The 26,030-nt window shown below is 37.6% G+C and overlaps 1 protein-coding gene across 1 annotated transcript in view; it reads right to left on the bottom strand.

Annotated features, from left to right (window-relative positions):
• Positions 1-11,840: 11,840 nt before the first annotated feature.
• The window catches only part of LOC122549456 (DEP domain-containing protein 1B-like), a 30,237-nt gene continuing 16,047 nt past the window's right edge, over positions 11,841-26,030 (bottom strand). The window contains exons 5-11 of the mRNA XM_043689305.2: positions 25,095-25,225; positions 24,317-24,364; positions 22,004-22,144; positions 18,642-18,808; positions 17,964-18,140; positions 17,587-17,766; positions 11,841-16,186 (exon numbers count right to left, since the gene is read on the bottom strand). Of these exons, the coding sequence (XP_043545240.2) occupies positions 16,025-16,186; positions 17,587-17,766; positions 17,964-18,140; positions 18,642-18,808; positions 22,004-22,144; positions 24,317-24,364; positions 25,095-25,225 (1,006 nt within the window). The 3' untranslated portion in view covers positions 11,841-16,024. The remainder of the gene's footprint in view (positions 16,187-17,586; positions 17,767-17,963; positions 18,141-18,641; positions 18,809-22,003; positions 22,145-24,316; positions 24,365-25,094; positions 25,226-26,030) is intronic.

Raw genomic sequence — 26,030 nt, 5'->3', positions numbered from 1 at the left:
AAACATTGACACAATAAAAACTAAATGCCTGTCATTTTCGAATTGTTCACGTTATGATGGCCTGACTTTGTATGGAGAAAGGCTTTGAAAAACGTTGGGAGTTAGCTTACTGGATTTTTCCAGAGCTTTTTCTGCTAAGTATGCTTTCAATGGATGAGTACATATAAATCATTATGTCATTAAGTAATCAAAGACCTTTTCCATGGTTCTACACTATAGTTCAAATTTCCTGAAGCATTTCTGTGGCCTTTGTGACGTCAGCTGGATAAACAGGAGAATAAATGGGTTGGCATTCATCAGACTCCATCAGCTGCCTTAGTTGAAGGATGTATTGCATCTATGATGGTCTCATCTATCAGTTCCATTACACAATGAACGTTATTGTCCACCATTGGTCCCTGCTAAAATTTCCATGATGGCTTCCCTAAGCCAAATAAAAACAGCATTGTCATCAGGGTGTTTGGTCACACTCTGCACCACCTCATTATTGGTACCTTGAGCAGTCATAGCCTGTTTGGACCCAGCGTGGTGAATGCAGTTGGCAATTGTAAGTTTAATTATCATTTCCCATGTCCTCTTCGTAATGATCATGGCCTCTCGAACAGTTGGCTTGTACTCCTGTTCTTTAATGTTGATGGTCGCTGGTTTATAGGTTCCAAATCAGCCCAGGTCCATTGGCTGTAGCTTGCTCACATTGGGAGACAAGGACATCACTATGATGCCTTTGAGGCCAGTGATGTGGTCTGCATGTTTTCAAAGGAAGAGAATTGGAACCATTGTGTTATAGACTAATAAATAGTCATTGGTTATTTTTACTATTTAGAAGGCAATCTGTTACAGGTTTCTAAATCAGAAACCCTCTCTCCCAGGTTATCTTACATCAGCGATGATGAATTCTTGTAATGAACAAAACAGCTATTAACTCTTCATATTACAAAAGTTACTAACAAGATCCAATGTAGAATTGAAACACTGCCAAACTCAATATTCCAAAATGGCATCCAAGAACTTCCTGACATTAAGACATCTTCCTGAGGAAGGGCTTATGCCCGAAACGTCGATTCTCCTGTTCCTTGGATGCTGCCTGACTTGCTGCGCTTTTCCAGCAACACATTTTCAGCTCTGATCTCCAGCATCTGCAGTCCTCACTTTCTTCATTAGGATATCTATTGCTGGGTATGTGTTCCTCCAATTCCACTCAAGAAATGAAGAGAGAACAGTACAACACAGGAACAGGCCCTTTGGCCCACCATATCTGTGCCAACCATGATGTTTTCTGCTAAGCTAAATTAAAAGTCCAAACTTAGAGGAAAGCCTCTCTGGTCGAATATAGGTGCCAAGGAGATACAATGTGATCTCTGAACTCAATATAAAACCAGTAGTGGGTCTACCTCAAGTATAGGAAGACTGCTGTTGGATTATTCCTCTGAAATAGGAGTCATTTAACTTGCAGGCAGCAAATATAATTCTCAGTGAAATGTCCACCCTAGGCAGAAAAGGATGGATGTTGAAATAATGAGCCAAACTGTAGAACTGGAGAACGAAGATGAATACTAGCATCTTGTACGTAGCACAAAATTTCAAAAGACAAGGGTCCTGGAACAAGGTGAAGATGATGTACAGGAATAATAGAATCAAGATTTCCTGTTAACAGCTACAACGCTACCATAGTGGTACAGGAATTGAAAACTATAGCCAGACAGGATTGTTCTTATCACACATTCTCCAAGTAAGTGTCTTTAAAATGAACTTTGGATCTCTAATTTTCATTAGTTAAAGGAGCACAATGTATGCTTCTAGTGACCATATTAGACATTTGTAAGACAGTCCTCCCAAAAATGGGTTTCATATTTTTCAGGTCTTCCTGAATTGTGCCCCAATATAGGTACTATTGCTTCAGTCATAGGAGGGGCAAGGAGAAGTCTGACATCTACCTAGGCCGAGGAAAGGAATGAGTGTTATGTGATGAACGTTAATAACATATCATTATTGTATGAGATCGTGGCTTCTAAAGTAGAGGTATGATGTATAGCTTTAAGTTTAAATGGTATTTTTAAATTTTGTATAACTTTAGTTTCATTTTAGATTTGTTCTGAAATCATTGCTCGGGCATCGGGAGATTATTTTTGTTTACATGCATTTAAATGAAGTACAATGTTTGAGAGAATAGTTTAATACATTATAAAAAAAAGAAAGAAGTGACAAAAGAACTATTGTTGCCCAGTAAAATGAATCATGTGACACTAAGATAGAATGATCTAGAAGTAGTAGTGTGCCAGTTCAGTAAGAGAGAAACATTTAGTCAAGGTGCTGTTATTAGAAATATGAACAGCCTGGGCTGGAGAGAAAAAGTCATGAGTTGCTTAGAAGCAGCAGAAGGTGATAATAGTATGAGAAAGGAGTTTATTTAAAGCAGTTAAAGAAATTAGTTTAAGGGACTTTTGTCTGACAGAGCGTGAGCTGAGTTAGTAGCTTGTGTAAAAGTCTCAGGAAGAGACATGAACTGATAAAGTTTCCTCAAATTAAGAAATTTGCCGAAAAAAAACTGGTTCAAGTTCTGCCAGCTAAACAAGAGCTTAGTGTAGGGACAGGGATGATCATTCATTGATGTTTTAAAATTTGAGTTTGTTGTGGGGATTAAAGGGTTAAATCTTTCTTTCCAACATTTGTAATAAAACTACCCCAAATAGTTCTTGTATAGTGTAACAGTTTTTCTTTTGTATGTAATGAACTTTTATAATTTTTTTGTTAAAAGCACATTGGTAACTTCTTGCAAACATGTTCAGTGACTGGCCACCATAGTAAACAAAAAATAAATTATGGTCACTCAAACCAGATTTCACTCTGGGATTTCACTTGTCCAGTATTGTGTGATCATACCAGCTGGAAATGGGAATGTAAATGTGAACAGTTGCTGTAGAAGAAAGTAAGCATTAATTCAGAAGATGGAAGGATGAGATCTGCTAAAATTCAACTTATTGCAATAAAGTTAAATGTCATCCTTTCCAAATTACATGCTTCAATGAACTGTGAATTCACCACCCCAATCCTTACTTTTTATATTTAATTCCTCTTATAATTATATAATTCTGAAACAAAGTCAAACAAGGATCAAAGTGGAATAAGCTTCAATATTTTACTGAAACCTCTACCCCAAGGGTAACCCTCCTTACTAACAAAAATATGGTGGGCAGGTGAGAACAGGGCAAGATGCACTCAACTAACATTTGGACCACTTGTCGAAACTGTTCCTCTGTCCAAGGTTAAATTCAGGAATTCTGGAAGGCTTAGTATCTTGTCAGTTATCTAAAGAGCTAGTTTTAGGGGCTTTATCAATGACTGCATCTTGGCCAAACAATTCCGTTAATTAAAATCCCCGCCCAAAAGGGAAGTGGCATTAGATTAAAAGAATTGAAACAACAGTTTCAAGAATTACTTTGCTGTATACCATAGGGGAGTAACACAGCTTGTGTTTATTTCAAATGCTTATCTCATCAAAATATTCCTCATGGCAGTGAGAACATTGAGAACTATGTAAACAGTTAGATTACAGACAAGATTTCTGTTGGAGTAGTCACGTTTATATGTACATGCAGGAAACCAAAAACATACATGACAGTAAACAGGAACAACAGAGAAGGACAAAAATAAAATAGCCACCCAGTTTAAAAGATAGACTTGAAGGTGGTTATAATTGAGTACATTTGAAACCCAAAGAACATTTTATAGCGTTTATAGCATTTGTAGTATTATTTTGTGATAAAAATTATAGTAAACAGGAAACATCCTTTTATAGTATTGATTGATTGCTTTAGGATTAGAATTAGTTTTCAAGATTTTGATGCTGACAAAGAGGACGATTTGACTTCCTTTTATGAAAACAGAAGTGTTGCTTTTACAGCACATTATATGAGCTGCAGTAACATCAATTTTAATTTTACTACACTAATAACAAATAACATGCCTATATTACAATGGTAGCGAGGAACACCAGGTAAAGGCAGAGCAGCAAGTGCTTTATGTGAGATTAAAATCAGGAAAACTTGTAGTTTTTCATAACAGAGTGACACATGAAAGGAGTAGTGGCACAAGGATTGTTTGATTCTGTGCACATGAAATAAAAAAGTAAAATAATCTCATTTCATCTTAATTGAAAATCACTAAAAACTTTTTTATGGATTAGGACTCATATGTTGCATGTGATTGTGTTCTATTTGACAACTAAATAATTGCTACACAAACATTTTAAGACAGTTATTCAAAATTGCATGTATCTTCCAAACATGAACTAATTACCTGCCATCTCCACCCATGTTCTTTCCCACAAATGCTCACTGCTATATTAAATCAATTAAATCAGTTAAGACAAATTATAATCCAATCTTTATAAAATCTAGAATACCACTAAAACATTTTAATTAATTGCATTCACTTTCGGCAAACCAAAAGTAAAGACCAAGAGTTTTGAGGTTAGAAAATTAAATACCTATCCATTAATATTAATGCCATCAGTGAGAATAAGGTAAAGCAGGACAGTAAATTTAGCAGCCATTGCTCTTCCTAATCCCTATTGGATGCATTCCTTCAGCTTGTGCTGTGTTCCCATGTCATTCATCCCTCATCATTCAAAGTAGGGGCCTTTTGCATGTACCCATTCTTACTATATATACTCACATTTAAATGTTACTATCACTTTTGCAGTTCCAGGAGATAACATTAAGATGCACTTGCCGAGAAGGTTACGGTAGACTTCAAAAGGATTATTTTGTTTGGATTGCAACAATACAGTTACAAAGGCTCACGTCACAACATGGAGTAAATATTTAATACAAACAAAAGTTCTGTGGAAACTCAGCAGATCTGGCATTATCAGTGGAAAGAGAAATAGAGTAAACATTTCAAATCAAATATGACTTCTCCAGAATGGGAAATATGTGTTAGCTTATGAGCATTTCAATTATGGAAGATTCAGGATTCCTGAGACTAATTGTTAGATTTTGTTTGATAGCATGTGTAAATTGGAAAATTTGACCACAGCACTTGTAGGATTGGGTTATTTTTCACTGATTTTGACTTTATTAAACAAGTGATAAAAGTAAATTATATTCTGTTTAATCACGGTTAGTTGTAAACCACTGTTAGGAAGGACAGCCATATCAGCCAGACCAAAAGGAAGGTCATATGTTTATGCACTAAAATAAAACAAAGGACTGCAGATGCTGGAGATCTGAAACCAAAATTTCTGGAGAAACATATTAGGTCTGGCAGCATCTATGCAGAAAATAAGAGTTAATGTTCAAATTCTGCAAAACTCTGTTTCCTCTTCATAGATGCTGCCAAGCATGCAGAGTTTCTCCAGCAATTTGTTTTTGTTTGTATCATTGGTTTATGGATCTTCATATGATTCAAGTTAATAAACCTAGACTAACAAATGCCAAAATGCTTTTAGGTAAGAGGCTTTTACTCAAAGCCATAGCCACGTTTTAGAATGGCTCAGCTTTGTAGCTTAAAACACACATTAATCCAATTTGTCTTGCATAGCTATTTTGAGATTTAACATATTTCAGATATGAGCAGGTCTTTGAGACCTGCACAAAAACACACCCTTCAGTCCAACTTGTCCATGCCAATCAGATTTCCTAAATAACTCTAGTCCCATTTGCCAACACTTGGCTCATATTCTTTTAAACCCTTCCTATTCATATAGCCATTCAGATGTTGTAACTGTACCAGCATCCACCACTTCCTCTGGTAGCTCATTCCATACACAGACCACCCTCTGCATGGAAAAGTTGCCTCTTACCCTATCCATGCCCTTCATGATTTTATAAATCTCTATAAGGTCACCCCTCAGCCTCCAACGCTCCAAGGAAAATAGCTCCAGTCCATTCAGCCTCTCCCTATAGCTCAAACCCTCCAACCCTGGCAACATCCTTGTAAATCTTTTCTGAATGCTTCCAAGTTTCACAATATCCTTCCCATAGGAGAGAGTAGAGAATTGCATGCAGTATTCCAATAGTGGTCTAACCAATGTCCTTTTATAGCTGCAACATGACCTCCCAACTCCTATAGTCAATGCTCTGACCAATAAAGGAAAGCATACTAAATGCCTTCTTCACTATCCTATTTATCTGCGACTCTACTTTCAAGGAACTATGAACCTGCACTCCAAGGTCTCTTTGTTCAGCAACACTCCTCAGGACCTTACCATTGACTGTTTAAGTCCTGCCCTGATTTGCCTTCCTAAAACGGAGCACCTTACATTTATCTAAATTAACCTCCATATGCCACTCCCCCGCCTAATGGCCTATCTGATCAAAATCCTAATGTATTCTGAGGTAACCTTTTTCACTGTCTGCTATACCTCTAATTTTGGTGTCACGGAGTCATAGATTTGTACAACAAGGAAACAGACTCTTCAGTCCAACTTGTCCATGCTGACCAGATATCCCAAACCAGTCTAGTTCTACCTGCCAGCATCATGCCCATATCCCTCTAAACCCTTCCTATTCATATACCCATTCAGATGCCTTTTAAATGTTGCAATTGTACGAGCCTCCATCACTTCCTCTGGCAGCTCATTCCATACACGCACCACCCTGTGTGTGAAAAAATTGCTTCAGGTCTCTTTTATATCTTTCCCCTCTCACCCCAAGCCTATGCCCTCTCGTCTGCAAACTTATGAACGATACCTCCTATGTTCACATCCACATCATGTATACAAGTGTCGAAAAGCAGTGGACCCAGCACCGATCCTTATGGCACACTACTGGTCACAGGCCTCCAATCTGAAAAGCAGCCATTTACCACCACACTGACTTTTACCTTTAAGCCAGTTCTGAATCCAAATAATGGAATCATGCATAGTTCCTTTAATTAAAGGATATTGATAGAAAATCATAAAAGTCCTACATTGTGGAAGCAGACTATTTAGCTCATTGAGCACACAATGATCCTTCAAAGAGCACTCCAACTAAACCCACCATCCTACCCTATTCTCACAAACCTTCTTTTCCCATGGGTAATCCACCTAAGATTTTGGATTTTTCCAGAATATGTAGATGCATCAGTTAGAATGACATTAATCACTAGGGGTGACACTACTTACACTAAACAGACAAAAAAAATCTATTGATGCCACATAATCTTGGTAGAAATCTATGAAATTAGTAAGCTGTTATGAGATTCACAGAAGGCAATAGAAGTGACCATTAAAGAAACTAATCAGAATTTGGACACAATACCTGCCAATATGAGATTGTTCTCGTGTTATCCATGCATTTGTAATACAATTCAAGTTCAGGATGGCTCTTGCACAAGCAGTAATGGCTAGTAAGGGTTAATAAGAGGTGATTCTTATGGTTCAGTACACACAAGAATATCAAGGGCAGAAGAACAACAATATCAGTCAAAGGAAGAAAGCAAGTCTTATGCCTGATCATCCAGAAAATGCAAAAGTGGATCAACTGAAAATATTGCTTTTATGGAGTATCATTTCTTTTGTGCTTGCTTTGATAAAATTAAATTGTATGAAACTTGCGAAAATATGTTTGTTCATGGAATGGATCTTATAACTAATTGAGGACTAGAAGATTTTTAGATTAGGTTTCTGAACTGAGTCTATAATTGAAACTGACTTGGGTCTATACAATTAAAGGTAAAAGTAACCCCATTATCTTAGTGGAAACATCGGTTGAGTGCCCTGAGGTATCTTTTGCTGGAACTTAGGTTGTTATTTGTAAGGTTGATGTGACCAAGCTTAGGCAGCTTGGAGCTCAGTCACAGAAACACCACTACCAGATTCACTGTTTAGGCAGAGTAATCAGCAAAGTAGCCATGGGCAGACATTTATGGCCTGGATAGAGAAAGATTGAGAGATGAACTGAGTAAAGGATAGGTAAGACATTAGAGGCCTGAGTGCCAGTGTTGATTGTAGACTCAGTGGAGCATGAATTTAAACCTGCATTCAGTGTGTGACCCAGTTACAATCCAGAGTTTGGGAACTTCTGTTCTATTGGTTTAAAAAGGTGATTATAAATGTAATTTTTGAAAAAAAAATCTCTTAAGCTTTTAAACTTTGAGTTTTAGAGTGTTTGCATTTACCCTGACATTTGGATTGAATGTTTAAACAAAACCAGTATAATGGACAAATTCTTTTAACTATTTGATCTTTCACAACTCCATAGCAGCAAATAAAATTCATATTTCTTTCTGAAATCTCATGGCCCCTCTACTTCACACCCCTTTAAAACCTATTTCTTGGAACAAGCTTTTGGTCACCTCTGCCAACGTATATTATTCAAAACCCCACTCACAGGTGAGGTGCCCATGTTCTTACAGGTCCAGATGGAATACCCTTCACCATTAAGTTCCCAAGATGGTGTAATGAAGTAGCTCACTTTTATTCATCTCGGCCTCTGCTTGTCACAACAATGTTAACTTTAAAAATGATCCCTCTCTTGTTAATGCCTCTGTCTCTAATCGAGTAATTTAAAAGGAGCCAATTTAATCAGGTTTAAGTTAACAAGAGTGAGTTCATTAGTTACTAAAAGCAAGCATGATTGGTATGCAACTCATAAGTGTCAGATGGAGTTTAATTTGGATAAACACGAGATACTGCATTTTGGTGAAACTAGAAAGGGGTAGAACTTATACAATTATTGGTTGGGCCATACCAAGGTTGAGGCACATAATTCTTTGAAACTTGCATCACAGGTAGACAGGGTGATAAAGGAGGCATTTCGCACATTTGCCTTTATTGCTCAGATCTCAGAGTATAGGAGTTGGAACATCATGTTGAGTTTGTACAGGATGTTGGTCAGGCCTCTTCTGGAGTACTGCGCACAATTTTGTTGTAGGAAGGATATTATTAAACTGGAGAAAATGCAGAAAAGATTTACCAGGAATGGAGGCATATATTAAGGTGAGATTTAAAACGGACATGGCGATTTATTTTTTGAAAACAGTGGTTAGTGTGGGAATGAACTACCAGAGGAAGTTGCAAATGCAGATAGTTACAACATTGAAAAGACATATAGATATGTACATGAATAGGAAAGGTTTAAAGGGATATGGGCCAAACACAGGCAGGTGGAATTAGTTTAGTTTGGAAATATGCTTGGACTAGTTGAACCAATGGGTCTATTTCCATGCTGTACACCTCTATGACTCAAAATAGCGAATCAGTCTCTCCAGACAGTTTGTGAAGAGTGGTTAGAAATTTGGGAGTAAAGTTTGCAATTCTTGACTCTAAGTCAAGTCACTGAAGTACTTTTGTCATGTTTCACTGACCATTATTGAGTGACAAGACCAATTCTTGTCATTTTTTTGAGATTGGTATGGGGCTCGCAGACCAAAGAAAGTACATGCAACATGCCTTAATGACTACCCTATAGTCACTCTGATCTCCATAAGCATGATGTGCTTTGAAAGGCTGGTCATGGTCCAGCCTGCCTCAATCCCATGCAATTTTCTTAACAGGTCCCCAGAGAACCCCAATTCCCCCAGCCCTACACTAATCCGTGGAGCATCTAGGTAACAAAATCTCCTGCTCATTGAAGGCGGAGCTGTAGTCAACATTATCCTCTCCAGATGAATCTCAAAACTCTGAGACCGAGGTCTCGGTTCCATCCTCAAGAACTGGATCCTCAGCTTCCTGACCCACAAACCGTAATCAGTGAAGATAGAAAACTGCACCTCCTCTATGATAACCCTCAATACTGGAGCCCCCCCCCCCCCCAACAGTGCATTTTCTGCCCCCACTGCACTTCTTGTACAAAAACAACTGAGTAGCCAAATTCCAAACAAACACCATCTACAAGTTTGCTGATGACACCATCATGGCAGAACCAATGATGAGTTAGAATACAGAAATGACTTGGTGGCGTGGTGTAATGATAACAACCTCTGTCTCTCTATGTTCACAAAACAAAAAAACTGATCAGGAAGAAAAGGAGGACGACATGCTCCAATCCACATCAACCAAGCAGAAGTTGAGGGTTAAGGGTGTCAAATTCCTAACAGTGATGATAACTGACCTGCCCTGGACTTCCCACTTAGATGCAACAGTCAAGAGGTACAACACCTCTTAATCCTCAGGTGGCTTAGGAAATTCAGTATGTCCATAAGGGCCGTCACCAACTTTTCCTGATGCACCACTAAGAGCATACTTTCCCGGTGCATAACAGTGCATAACATCCTGGTACGGCAACTGGTCTTCCCAGAACCATAAGAAACTAAAGATTGTGTGCACAGCCCAGACCATTATGGAAGCCAGCCTTCTATCCATGAAGCTGGAAATGTGTTGCTGGAAAAGCGCAGCAGGTCAGGCAGCATCCAGGGAACAGGAGAATCGACGTTTCGGGCATAAGCCCTTCTTCAGGAATAAGCCCTTCTTCCTGAAGAAGGGCTCATGCCCGAAACGTCGATTCTCCTGTTCCCTGGATGCTGCCTGACCTGCTGCGCTTTTCCAGCAACACATTTCCAGCTCTGATCTCCAGCATCTGCAGACCTCACTTTCTCCTCAAAGATTTCTATCCATGAACTCCACTTATATTTCTCATTGCCATGGAAAGTCTGCCAACATCAAAGACCCCTCACAGTAATGCTCTCTGTAATGGGAAGATACAGAAGTTTGAACACAAGCACAAATAGATTAAAGCTTTTTCCCTGCCATTATTAGACTGATGAAATAGACTAACTTCAAATTATGTTGACTTTGTTTTACGCAACTCCTGTGTTGTGCAACCTGCATGCCATGGTCAAAGCATCGTATGATCTGTATGTCCTTGTGTGCTTTGATCTTCCTACAGTGCTTGCAAAACAAAGCTTTTCACTGTACTTAGGTACATGTGACAACAATAAATCAAATCAGCTTTCAACACAACAGTGAGATAATCCTATTACCTGTACACAGGGGTGTCTGGTGGGTGGTTTAATTGGTGACAACATTCACTCTTCAATAGCAATTGGAATCAAGCTAGTAGTACACATGATTGTTCACCAGCATACCTTCTTCCAACCATGTTCGTATAGAGTCACAGAGGTCTACAGCACAGAACAAAAGTAACTCTTTAGCCCAGAGTCTGCGCCAGTCAAAAACATCCACCCAGCTATTTAGTTAGTCCAGCTCGGTTTCTGGGTAAAAACAAGGACTGCAGATGCTGGAAACCAGAGTCTAGATTAGAGTGGCGCTGGAAAAGCACAGCAGGTCAGGCAGCATCCGAGGAGCAGGAAAATCGACGTTTCGGGCAAAAGCCCTTCATCAGGAATCTGGTCAATGGAAAACAGAAATCGATATTGGGGGAATTCAACAATAATAATGCCACTGAATGTCAAGGAGTGATGGTTAGATTGTTTCCCTCCAGGTAATATTGTCTGAGACAAATATTACTTGCCTTGGGCTGATGAGTGGTCTGGCTGCTATTCAGGTATTATTTGAGGATTGGTGAATGGTGCAGAACATTGCTCAATCCTCAGTACATTCCTACCATAAAGAAGGGAAGATCATTGTTGAAACAGCTGTAGTTAGTTGTGCTGAGGAACACTTGCCTGAGGAAGATGCAGCGAGGTCTTGGATGAGATGACTGACCTCCAATGACAACAAATCTTCCTTTGTGCTAGGTATGAATCCAACCAACTGACAGCTTATTCCCCATCCAATGACATATTTCAGGTTTGCTCGGACTCCTTTAAGCCACACTAGTCACTCTCCCCTCACCACTCTTGTCCATGTTTAAAGAACCAGTGACTTAAAAATAGATAATTCATTTACAAAATAACCTGTCTGGTTCACAGGTGGTGTAGAGATTTGACAAATATCCAGTAAATCACCAAGTTAATTCATTACAAAAAATTTATTAGAAACAAAATAGCTCAGTAGTTCCATCCGACAGCAACAGCAGAGAAATACAATTTTGTATTAATTATACTACTTTCTTACAACTGGATATTTACTTCGTGTACCAAGTATAAAAAAGATCCACTACTGCAACTAAGTTGCCAATTTCAACGTGAGTAAAACACACACATTCCCATCAGAGTGAATACTTTAATAAAAAAGCCAGCTGAAACCAGAATACTCTCACATGCTGTCCAGCAGCAGCATCAACAGAGGAGTGTGGCAATAGGTCACCACACCACCTCAAGACTAAGGAATAATAAGGAAAAGATGTAACATGGAACAAAAAAAAATATTGGCACAAAAAAAAACTGGCAAATTATTTTACAAACATGAGGAATGAACATCCAAATAAGTACATCCAAATAATGAACACTACTTGAGACAATTAATAGCTTTTGAACACTGTAACAATGCAAAAAAGGGAACATATTCAGTGATTAAGACAACTACAGTAGATGATAGCACTTCGGTGATAAGCGCAAAATGCATTTAACAAATTAGATTAAACTTGAAATGTTAGAACTCATACAGTAAAATGTTTTCATCTGTGCAAAACCTAAAAGTCTGTAATTGCCAAATACTAGTTAACTAAAAAGTGTGTTTACCCAGATTTTAAATATATTGAAACCTTGCTGATTTGTGTGTGTGGGTTGCCCAACTAGTGAGCGAAGGATTATGAGGTTCAGACAAGAAAGTGGAGCTGAAACAAAATCAACCATGATCTTATTGAATGGTGAAGCAGATTTGAAAGGCCAAATGGCCTTCTGCTCCCAAGTCCTATGCTCTTTCATGGTCTCTTCAGTACATTATGGTCGGCAATATATTTATTATATACAAGGAGGGGACAAATTGGACCAGAATTCACTATCACAAATGTTCACTTGCTAATGCTTTATATTGGATTTCGTACTGGACCTTAATGTAAATTAGAGCCAAAAAGCACAGCATCTTCTGTGGAGCATCAGGGAGCTGTGAAAAGAATGGAGATTTCTAAATCTGTGCATCTCTTCCATCAATTAGATTTAAGAGACTGAACCAGAAATTGTGATTTGAATACGGAATTCAATACAAAATCAGGCACATATAGTAGTGAGGAGGAGAAAGGACAACTGGATGGAGACAGAAAAGACAAAGGTTAAAATAATTAACTGCTAATAATTAAAATTTGAAGGAATTTTACACCTTTAAAGACTAATTTCAACACCAGAGAGATTGTTAAAAGGATATATGCAATTGAAGACAAGAACCACATTTTCCTAGTAGGTTTAGTTCTCAATGAGAGTAGTACAGCAATGGCACACTATTCAACAGCAAAATGTCATTTTAGGAAACTTTCAGAAATATTGCATCACAAACTGCAATCTCCAAAGTCCTGCACTTGACTGAATATGCTTGCTCAACAGACTGTCTAATTTTCATGTAAATAATAGTGAGGTTGTTACACCCATCAAGTTTTCTAATTGCAAAACCCAGCCAATGCTGCCGTTATTAGGCCAATGGTCATAATCTCCATTGTTTTCTGTGTGTCCATCTAAAAAAGATAAACAGTCAAAACAATAAGACAATGGCCTAGTGGCACAGTAACAGTAGTGCGTTATTTATAGGTGTTTTCATACTATAGCTTCTCCAAACAATAAATTCTCAACATGAGACACACTATCAGAAGCTGATAGCATTTCAAAAGGAGAGAGTAAACGCTGGAAAATTAGGTGCTACTTTTGAGCTAGCTGTAAAGAATTGGCCTCAATAGATTAGATCTACACCACAGAAACAGGCCATTTGGCCCAAACAGTCCACTTCACTGATCCAGCTGGAAATATTATTTGTTTCTCTCAAAAGATGTTCCCTGACCTATTAGCTGTTGGAGCACTGTATTTGTAATTAATTTCCACCACCCACAGTATTTTGCTTGTGTTTTATAGGACAGTAAACAGATTTTTAGCAAATTTTATTACCAGTGAGGCATAGGATGAATTCAAAGTGACTATATTTCAGAAGCACAGTAAATATATTTTTGTTATTACTATGAGTAGCTCATAAAATGTAATGCATCTGAGACAAGGTCTCTTCAGCAAGAATTAATTGAGTCTCATGTTTAACAAATTTTCACATTAACATTAAGAGCTGCCCTAATAACAGTTAGTGTTTTTAGGCTACCTGCTGTAAATGTTTATCCATCATGTTTAGCAAATATTTGAAAGATGAATTGGAATTAAAACAGCTTTAAAAGTAGTTCTAAAAGCATAATATTTATTGCACATTCTGAGCTGTCCTTTTCAAATAAAACTTCTAGGTGTACAGTAGGAGGCACATCTGAACTAATATCAAGCAAATTGCAAGTGCTGGAAATCCAAATATGCTAGAAATATATCAGGTCAGGTAGCATTTATGGAGAGAGAAGCAGAGTTAAGGTTGCTGGTTGATGAAATGGAAAGGTTTTAAGCAAAGAGAGACCGAGAAAGAGGAGAATAGACATCAGGGAAATTCTGAAAAACATAGGGCAGGAGGGGTTAAACAACAAGAGATGATACTGCAGCACCAGATAATAACGAAACAAGAAATAAAAGATGGGTCTGGATGGCAACAGGAATAACAGAATCATTCCCACAGCTATCATCGCCAAAATAAATGAGTGCAGAGATTAACAGGCTTCAACAAATTGTAAATGAGCTTGGAAGGCTGCAGAGTGCAAGAGATAAGATGCTATTGCCTGAAATGATGAGTATCTTTAGAACAATGTAGGTGGCCAGATGCAGGAAAATCAGAGTGGGATTGGGGTGGAGAATTAAAATGAGAAGACCATTGGAAACTCAGCTTTTTGGACTGAATGAAGGTGTCTGGCAAAGTGTCACCTAATCTGCATTCAGTATCCTCTACATAGGAGAGACTTTCATGACCAGCAAATACAATAACTGTAAAGAACAAGAAAATTGCTATTTTAGCAGCAACATTTGGGGCCCTGAGAATTGAAGTGGCAAATATAATGTACTGCATCTTATACATTTGCATGGAGAAACGAGGGGTTGTTGGGTGTGAACCAGAGTATCAGAGAGAGTGGTCTTAATATAACAAAAGGAGGGCTGGGGAAGAGGTGTCCGCTGTTGACATCATGCAGGAGATAGTAGAAATGGCAGAGGATCTACAGAATGTGAAATGTGATGGGTGAAAGGTGAGGACAAGGGAACTTACGATGCGAGAAGGAAAGGAAAGGCGGTGAGCACAAGTGTAAGAAATTGAAAAGACAGGGTTGGAAGTAGTAGGGGCTAGAATTGTCAGTTGATAAAACAGAAGATATGACAGAAGCGCTGGTATAGGAATATTGACTTTGTACCCGTTCTGAGTGTGTTAACTGAGAAACAACGAGAATAGGGTCATTAAAGGAAGCAAGAGGAAAATGTAGGAGGAAGGAGGAGGAAATTTAGTCAATGAGCTTCTAATGAATATTGGCTGATAATCTAGCAAAGTGAGATAATTAAAGTTAAAAACCATAGAGACAGACCATGTGCAGGTGAGGGAAGGACAGAAACTGGAAGCAATGTTGATTGCGATTTCCAGCTTGTGGCAAGAAGAGGAAAAATCATTTTTTCTATTCCTAAATAAAGGGTAATACTAACCACCCTCTCAGGTTCTTGATATTCCTAGCTTATCATGGAATGAAGAATACTCTCTTGAAAAGAGACATCTATTGTCTGTCATTTTGCAACTGGGATTAGGTCACCACAAAAATTAACACCAAGAATACACCCTTAAATATGCCAACATTATTTGTTTACAGTTAATTACTTATATCAATAACTAGGTGCATAATACTCAAAATTATATTTCTTCTGTGTCAAACAATTTTCCTTTAACACTTAAATGGTTATTAGATCAAATTGAACTTGCAATATATGGTATTCAATAAACTTAAAAAGTGAATGGTTTCTCTTAAATTTCAGCTATTCATATTCAATAAGTAACAGGGTTCAGAAAACGCGATTGAAAGTTTTTGCATAATATGCAATATAATCAGCACTTGTAGCACCAAGGATCTTCAAATGCCATTACCACATAACTGAGAACGGAGGTCAATAACCAAAGAAAATCTCACATTAGCAGCAGCTTGCCACAGCTATGAATGTATTACATCCGGAAACTCCGGGTTCTATTAAATGGCTGGAATGATTTCTTCATTGTGAAAAACATGAACTGTGGTTTAAGCCTTGATTTTTCAGGAAAGACCATTGCCTCACACTCTGCTGTTGGAAACCGAGTTTTGTAAATATCAGGATAGGATTTCTGAAACTGAAGAGAAATAAAAACTAAATTATGTAAAGCAAATACTGCATTGTTTTATAAATTAAAACAAAACACCACAGCAATTTGTAGCCCTCCTTCACTAGAAACAAGAAAATAATTGCCATAACAACCCACAAAATAAAGTTCACTGAACAAACAATTTACTGGGATTCCAATGAATAACAAAGCAAATAAGTTCTTGGGTGTTGTGAAATTCAATTTCCTATTCTGAGCATTGAAAAGGGAATAAAATATCTATCTCGGGTTTTGTTTTTATATTGATTAGATTGCAGAGTCAAGCAACTGCCTTTAAAAGTCATACCCTACTTGTTAAAATTGCAGTTTCATTGGGTATGATTTACACCCCTGTTGTTGTCGACAGGATAATGGTGATATTGCACTCATGCTTTTTAGATTTTAGTGCTCGTATGACCACTTATGGGGGAACTGCTAATACAGTGTGTGTGTATTAACACTACGCAACTAACAAACATTCAAAATCAAATTTGACTGATTGTGAATCTTTCACAGGAAACAATGAAGTGAACAAGCTCTCGTTAGGTATTAAATAGCCCCAAGGTGATACAGCTGATTATGAAAGTTGACAACCAAGTCAATTTTCTGTGTTAAATACATGAACCAGTTGTCTGGCACTTAAGAGTAGACCAGTTTCTGGAAACATGGATTCTTCATGTTTTGTTTCAAATAAATGCTATAATAACTGCAACTGTGCCAAGGAGGCTATGAAATTTATAAAGGTTGGTCATGTAGGCTTAGGTGATTACCACCCCAGCAATACTCCTGCACATAGCTGGAGATATCACTTCACTGTCTGGACTTGGAGTACAGACCGCTTTCCTATGCAGTAATAAGTGCAGATATTTTATTAAACCGAAGTTTGGACTTCTAAATGTGGCTATACATTTTAGAATGTATTAGACATTCAGCAGATTCCAAAGAAAATTATTCTTAAATTAAACAGGTAAATTCCCTACATGACACAAGTAGCAGTATGGACAGAGAACATTGCAGATTTGATCTCTAGTCACAGTTGAGATTGCTCTGGTGCGACAGCAGACATACTAATTGGATACAGCATCCTTGGGCTAGAGAAAACGTTTAAAGAAAGATGTATTGCAGGGACTAGATGATGTAATCTTTTATTATGACAGGTGAAACACTGCCAGCTGTAGGGCTTTAAATGACAACAATGAAAACCATACACAGAACAGAGCATATTGCGAGTGTCATCATATTTGTATGGACAATTTTTCTAGAAACAAACTAGGGTCAGTCCTACCTTAATTGGAGGGTACAGAATGAAGGAAAGCTACACTTTAAGAAAAACACATGAAAAATTTAGTAATGAGCAATACCAATGAAAATTAAGTTCTTAAATGCTTAACCTGCTTTAACTTCTTCTTCTTCTCTTTAACAGAAATAGTTTTATTCATTATTATTTCTTCTAGCAGGGTTACAACTGCAGCTTGAGAACTTCTCTGTTCTTTACAATCTTCAGTAGTAATCTGACAAGAGGTGGTGTAGGAAGCTACTGTAGCATCGGCGTCAGCACCTGCATACTTTATCTGGGAAAAAAAACAATTAATTTTGAGGACCTTGTTGATAAACTTTTAATCATCCAAGCTGTAAGAGTAAGTTTCTAACATTTTAAAATTATTGCAGGAGGGCAGTTTGCATATTTATTTTCTAAACAGCATTATTCCTTGTGAACTTTAAAAAATTACTTCACATTTCGCCTTGAATCAAATACTCTTTAAAGTACCTGAACTCTTCTGAGGTGGGCCAAATGTTCCTCCACTGCACTTTGTAGATGGTCAGGAGCTCTCAGAATATCTTGGTAATGGTCCATCATGAAGCTGACAAGTCTAGTAGCCAGCAACTCATCTAGGTCCACTTCATCCTCTGAACACAGGATACAGCGAGAGAAGGTTTGAATCATCTTTAATACAACAGAAAATAAGGTTTAGTAGTTTGGGTTAGAGATTGAAAACTAAATTTTTTAAGTTGAAACTTGAACGATTCCAAAAGGTCTGTAGGAGAACATCTGTGAGAAGTGCATAAATGAGTTCATTTGCTTTGGCACTAACATAGGTATCTAGGCTTATAGGTCCATAGTTCCCTGAAAGTAGCAACACAAGTGGATAAAATTGTCAAGAGGGCATATGGCATGCTTGCCTTCAACAGTCAGCGTACAGAATATAAAAGTTGGTGAGTCATGTGGTTTTGTATAGAACTTTATTTTGACCACATTTGGAATATCGCATACAGTTTTGCTCACCACAGTACACCAGAAGGATGTGGATGCTTTGGGGAGGATACAGAAACCGTTACCAGGATTCTCCTTGAATTTGAGTAGGAAAACACCCTCACATTGGAATATGCCTCATCATCTAAGGAGTTACATAGTAGTTTCATGAACTGGGTCAACTGTCAAACTCACCAGCATTCTGTTTGCAACAGCATCATGAAGGGGTGGCATTTCTACATTTTGAGCAATACGAGCGATCATTCTCATTAGGAGTTGCAGCTTTCTTCGGTTTTCCGGGGGCACAAGGAGGCAACAAACTTGAAGAGCTTCAATACCATCTTGCGTTTGTTGCAAAAGACCTAGCTTTCGTAACAGAGCAGAATTAAACCAATAGCCATTGGAGCCATATACTGTTCCAGACAAGTAAATTAAGTCTGAACAAAAATAATGACACAGAAACTTTAAACAGAATGCACTGACCGCTTCAGAACGTGATTCAATGACTTTACCACAAACTTGTGAACATCATTCCAAGCTTGCATAACACATTTTTAAAATCCAATTCTTTACTTAAAACAAATACATTGAACAAGTCATAATTCTGAATAACTTATATGCAAAGAAAAAAAATGAAGCCAATTATGAAAGTCATTTCCAGGAAAACAGCATTAACTGCATCAAAATCAAGTTGAATTTAACAAAATCCAGTAGATGGTTCTTAAAAGCAGAACAGGAGAACCTTTTTGCATAAGGAGTGTCTACTTGGCTTACCGCTAAACACTGTACATTTTGATAAGCTATTGAGTACGGATCGATTATCAGACCTCACTCAGTCCAGTTTAAAATGCTGGCATACTGCCCAAACACTTTGGACTTCCAGTGGCTTGTTTAAAGAGTAAACCTAATTTGCTGCTTCTGTAAAAAAATGTTTTGCCACCATGTTTTATGTTGAAAAATATTGCACTCAGTTTTAGATCTTTGGCTTTATTTCATTTAGCATCTTTATTTAAGATCACAGACCGGACCCACTTTAAGTTCACATTGGAAATTTGATTTACTCAACTATCTCAGAAGTCTTGTATCTTATTGATAAAACATGCATTGACTAATTTTTTTTTGCTAGATTAGAGATATTTCATAGAATCCCTACAGAGTCAAAGCAGGCCATTCGGCTCATCAAGTCTACACCGATCTTCCAAAGAGCACCCCATCTATAACCACCAACCCTGATGACCATTGGTGGCATCATGAGCTCATTGCAGCAGCTAGCAAACAAAAAGATGTCAGTACTTCAACACTATTCCAGATACACTTGAATCAGTCAAAGAAAACAGGGTGGTGCCATATTGCAAAATGAGACTGGGAAAGATGAACACCAACATGCTGGGAGGCTCTTCAAAGCACACAATGTCGTCAGGATCTTTCCAGATCCTCTGTCAACAATCATGGAGAACTCTACTACACTGGTGCAAGCCTTAAATGCCAAGTCCATCTAGAAGACACATGCCATTAAAGACAATATGGAAGACAAATGCAAGGATGTGTCAACAGTGCGATGAAAAGCCACTTACAAAATAATAACCAGCTCACTTTGGGTTCTACAAAGGCCATTCAGCTCTTGATCCAAATATTGATGAAAGACCTGAACGTCCAACCATGCAATACTCTATCAGTACTATACTGAAGTGCCAGTCCAGGTACTTAGTGCTGAGGTCACTGATGTGACAGTTGCCAATATAGTTTCTGAGCCTTCAGTTAGAGTGTGCTATCACTAATTATACAAAGATAAGCTAGTTTAACAGCATTAGCCACTATTGAATTAGTCAATGTCAATATTACCGTATTTCTCTCTGGTGAATCTATAAACCTACCATCCCTCTTCATTTTTTGTTGGTCCAGCCTTTCCCCAATCCTCATTCGAGGATTGGGTCATGGACTTTAATTGGATTGGTCCATACGTATGGACAAGGTACTGCAATTATTTCATAGTGCCACCTTCAGGATTGTTGTCCAGGAACTTCTCCCATTGTTACAGTCTACCATCAGGCATACTGGAAGGAATTACAGACTGACAATCAAGCTGTAGGGACACATTTGACTGCACATTCTATGGCCAACATGATGTGGAGCTTCAGTCAGAAACTCCAGGTACAAAGTTATGGACACAACCATTACACCAGAAGGCCTCCCCACTATTCACTAGCATCTGACAAGCAGAAACTATATATTTGGAGAGGGTTGCCAAATAATGTTCACCAATTATAATTTAAGTCTTCCTTGTAATATTGACTTGGTACTACCTATAAAAAGGTCAAAAAAGCAGTTATTATCTTCCCAATTTCTATAGACCTTATGCAAAAAGAAAATTAATGGCATTCATACAAAAGGAAGATGGGGTCGATATCTCTGATAAAGATCCATGCAAGAAAACAATAGACATCTTTCAGTGAACACAGTTTTACAAAATGTGTTCATGGTCTCTGGGGTACAGCTCATTTGTGAACACAACAGCCAATTTAAATTCAGCAACTGTACTGAACAATTGTATTGTACTGAGCGTTTCTTTACATACTTCCTACAAACTACTCTAGCTCTTCAAAGGGTCAAAGACCCTCCGTTTATTAATTAGACTACAAATGAAGTAAATCCTCTAAGGAAAAGCAAAATACAGAGGGTATTGGAGATCTGAAATTAAAAACAAAGAGCTGGAAAAAGTCAGGAAGGCCAACAATACCTGTGGAGAGAGAGAGAGAAAGTGTTATGTTTCATGTCTAATATGGTTTCGTCCAAATGAAATCAAGTCAAAATAGTATTCTTTTTGCATAAGGAAGATTTGATAGAATGTAACTACAGCTTTTGCATTGGGGAAAAATGTGATTCAAGTTTTAAATTTCAGCAGCCATTGTTACTGCAGACACCAAAATTTCACCTCAAGACCCATATATATTAGGGAGCCCTGATTTAGACCAAATTTTAGAAGATTGGAGCTATCAACTCTGAAAAAGGGAAAAGTCTTATCGACATTGCTGGGAATCAGGAATTTTGGAAAATTATTTAGGAAAGACAGGCATTATTCCAAAACAAGTCAACATAGCTTACGGGGTTCAAATAATTTTTGAATTTCTTAGAGAAGCATAATAGACCACGATATATTCAAAAGCATTTGGTACTATTCCACGTAATAGTGGACTGCACAAGGTTGAAATGAGAGTGGAAAATGGTTGTTTATAGGCAAGCAGAGAGTCCTAATGCACAAGCAGCTATTTGATCAACAGTCAGTTACCAGTGAAATGGCATAAGCTCGAATGTTGATATTCAGATAATTTAAGAATAAACAGTACCCTGCATGTCAAATTAAAAGGCAATAACAAATGATGGTTACAAAATTGTTCTGTAAAGAGATTGGATTGGTACTAAGCAACAAATTTGATCTAGCATCATTAGAAGCACAACAAGTTAATATTGTGGATGACTAATGTGAACTATGTTACTCACAATGAATATAGTTAGGAATTTATGTTTGCTTAGAATTATGCAGCGCATGTTTTACCCACCTAAAATATTTATAAAGAGCTCATAGAATTCAAATGTTAGCAATGGCTGCTTTGTCTTTTGGAAGTAATCTGCTATAGTCTTGAACACGTCTCTTTCAAACCCTGGGTACATGGGTCGGTTCAAATCACTTCCATTTGGCCCTGAAAAATGGGGGGAAAAAATAGGTTACATATAGTAGTTGGAACAACACCAAGCTAGATACTCAACCAAGATTTTTACGCTGAAGTCTGAACTTGGAGCAATTATGTCTGAAGCAAAAACTTGGAGGTCCCAGAAAAAAGGGAGTAAAAATGCGTTCTGGATAACAGTTTGAAGTCCACTGGAAGCTCGTTTGGAGGGAGAAGCACTAACTTTTGGAATGTCTCCTTCTCTTCTACTCTCAAGATAAAGATGAGCTATCAACCCATGGAAAACCTTGGTATTATATATTTTTAAATCCCCTTCTCTTGCCACTGCAGCACCAGTATTTTCAGCAAGGCCCAAACAAGATAAACAGACACCTAAATCAAGCTGAAATTTCACCTGCCGCTTATCACTCAACCAACACAATTTGCTCAATGTTAGGGATCAAGACAGCTAAATGATGAGAAGGAGATTCAGGGGTTGGAACAGATCCCCAAATCAAACATTTGACAACAAAGTGATATGTTAGAGAGTGGGAGAGGCTGTAAACCAGGGGCTGGGGGCCAGAGAACAGTGTGTCAGATGACCAGAAAGTATTGCTAAAACAAAATTACAATATTTTACATCTAAACTTTAAATAGAAATACAAAGTAGTACAATGTTCCTTCTTGGCATGAGCAAGGTCATACAGAATCCAACTACAGTTTTTACTTCTCACCTAAAATCTTAAATTTCAGGAATTGAAACAACTTCAAGTGAAAACTTGCTTTAACTGCTACTTGGAGCCTTTCCAGCTTCAGAAATTCAGAAGTATAATGTTCTGCCTTCAATGTGAATATCTTATTACCAATACATACAAAATCACTATTTACTGCACATAAAGCAAATATGGAAAAAAGTAGACAAAAGAAAGTAGGGGTCAAAACTATTTCCACCACTACTATAATTTATATTCTTAATAACAAAAGCTGTAAGTAAACTTAAATATCAAAATCTTCTCTCAGGACTCAATTACATAACACCTCCAAACAAAAAAAAACATACAGTTCTTCTGCTCAAGCTTAACACCAGGAATTTGTGTTGCATGTATTTTAATAGTTTACAGCCAAAATGTTTCAACTTTACATACAATTTAGTAAAGTTGTATTTTAGAGTGGTGTAACCAAAGATACCCCTTGCAAAACAAAAAGGGGCATGAATATATTCATCATTCCAAAGTGGTAGACAAAAAAAACCAAAAGAAATGCATTCTTTGTCATTTAAACTATAATAATGCTGGACCCAAGGAATACACTATATGCACAATATTTCTAAGTGCTGCACAGTCTATGTAATTGTATACACTAATTACAAAGCAATTGATTATCAACACTGTTAGCAGTTAGCTCTGATATAATTGCCATGTTGCACTCTGGTAGGAAACATTGTACTGCTAGATGTTTTCCAGCATCTTCCTGACAAAATAAACAAGAGCAGGACTTATACAACTAATGGTGGGGGCCCCTGGTTGGTGCTGTAGAACAGAGAAACCTTGGGGCTCAGATATATAAGTCCTTGAAATTTGTGTTACAGATAGACAGGGTGGTTAAGGCTGGAACTTCTTTCATTGGAACATAGGAGGTTGAGGGGTGACGTTATAGATGTTTGTAAAATCACAAGGGATATAGATAACATGAATGACAAGGGTCTTTTTCCTGGGGTGGGGGAGTATATTTTTAAAGTGACAGGAGAAAGATTTAAAAAGAACAAGGAGGACAAGTTTTTTTACAGACACAGAGTGGTTCATGTGTAGAATGAACTGCCAGAAGTAGTAGTGCTGGATGCAAATACAGTATTCTAAATGTCTTTTAAACATTATAAGTATATGAATAGGAAAGATTTGGAGGGACATGGGCCAAACACAAGCAAGTGAGACTTGATTAGTTTGGAAACAGGGTCGGTGTGGACGAGTTGGATGAAGGATCTGTTTCCGTACTCTATACATATTACTTATGAAACTATATGAAACATGGAAAATGCTATGCGTCCATCAGGAGTACACTCCAAGTGAAAATGCAACAACCAAAATTCAATGATTTATTCATTCTTCAAAAGTAGAAAATTCTGGCTCATGTGTCCAATTCATCCATGGGTATGTCAGTTCAAACAATGTCACAAATGACAATGTAGGTTACTACATTAATACTTACAGTTTGCCAAACACTTCATGGCTGACAGAACCCAGTGCGGAAGCTCTTCTGTGTAAAAGATGGAAATTAATCACTTTTAGTACTGAAACCTCTTGATCAGTCTTTCTGATGAATATCAGAAACTTTAAAGCTTGAAGGGTTAAAGAGGATTTCACTTTTTCTCTCCAAATACTTTGAAACATTTACAAACATCACCATTTTGAGAGGATGCCCTGGTTTAAGTGGAGTTTTCTGCAATTTCTGCATTCAAGTCAAAGTAAAAGCAAGTTGAAGTGCAGGACGAAAATTGTACAGATCCAAAGTATGTGGAGTTTCAAGGCTAGTCCTTGTTCATCTCAGCTGGAAAACAATACCAGCTTTGCACTGAGCCTTGGTGAGCCAGAGTAAGGGAGACAAAAAAAAACTATTTTTTGTCTTCATTACCATATAGCGGTCCTGACTGGAAGTGCACACTTTAGAGATGTTGCAAGAACCAACACAGCAATGATTATCCATGTTTCAGAATAGCTCATTACTCCTGGTTTTTATAAGAAAGAAACATGTTTATTAAGTCTTGGGCAATGAACTAAATGACTGCCAACATACATGTACCTACAACAAACACTGGTTAGTATTTTCAGGACAGGGAAGAAAAAAAATTCAAAAACATTTATGATCAAAAATGCAAGTAGGTAACTGGTCTTAAAATCAGAATCCAAGAAAATTGACAATTATTCTGCTCATATAAATGAATGTTTAGTTCAGCATTTAAGAATTTGGATTATTGAAGAATACATACCCAGTTTATTCTCCAGAATTACTACTCCTTGTTTATTAATGTGGTGAACATTATAGATGATATGCTTGGGATTAAGTAGTTTGGAATCCAGCACTCCTTCTAGAGAATCGAGTCCAAGAATCTTCTGTAAACTGAAATGCAATATAAATTTGCCTATTATTCTTTTACCTCAGAAGCAAAAGTGCATGCATTACACACACAGTAACGTAGGAGGCTTATATCATAAATTTAGCATATATATTTTACAATTTGACCACCTACCTGGGAAAAAAAAAAATTGAAGTCATTCACATTGTATTAGCTGCAGTAAACCAGAATTTTTCAGTTTTAATATGGAATGGCAAAACGTGTCAGCGTAGACTTGGAGGGCCAAAGAGCCCGTTCCTGTGCTGTTTTGTTCTTTGTTCTAATTTTCAGGGCAATTTTTCATATTATTGGGTAGTAACAAGGCTCTAGCTGTACTCAAACAGCTTTCATAAGGTCAGAGCTTGTTCTGCAGAAGTCTTCAGTAAACTGGGATGTCGGTGATGTCATAGCTTTTGTTGCATCCAAGCCAATTCGTGAAAACCCATGTTTGCGATGCGAGGAAACATCAGAAACATGCCAAGATAGATCAGCCACTTGCAGCAGAGAGTAGCTTCAATTTGGACTAATTTTTCCCACAGTATGTACCCGTCTCTAGTAACAGTACCACTATGCCACCAACTAAACAAACACCAAATCACCTGCATCAGCAATTAAACAATTAATTTACAAGCACTGCCTCCGAAGGTCAGTGCAACAATTACAAAAATAGGGGACGGTCAGAAGAGAGGGAATGGATTAAATTAACATGGAATCGGAGAGGGAAATCATAAAGTTGTGCTCCTGTAAAGAAGGCTGGTTAATACTTCAAGAATACATCTGAAACAGGTGGGCCTTGAACCCAGGCCTCCT

The sequence above is a fragment of the Chiloscyllium plagiosum genome, unplaced genomic scaffold (genome assembly GCF_037043375.1).
Source record: "Chiloscyllium plagiosum isolate Xiang-an unplaced genomic scaffold, Cpla_swu_hap1 HiC_scaffold_1, whole genome shotgun sequence".
Lineage (NCBI taxonomy): Eukaryota > Metazoa > Chordata > Chondrichthyes > Orectolobiformes > Hemiscylliidae > Chiloscyllium > Chiloscyllium plagiosum.
The sequence above is the reverse complement of the archived record's forward strand: the minus strand, read 5'-3'. Positions and strand labels throughout refer to the sequence as shown.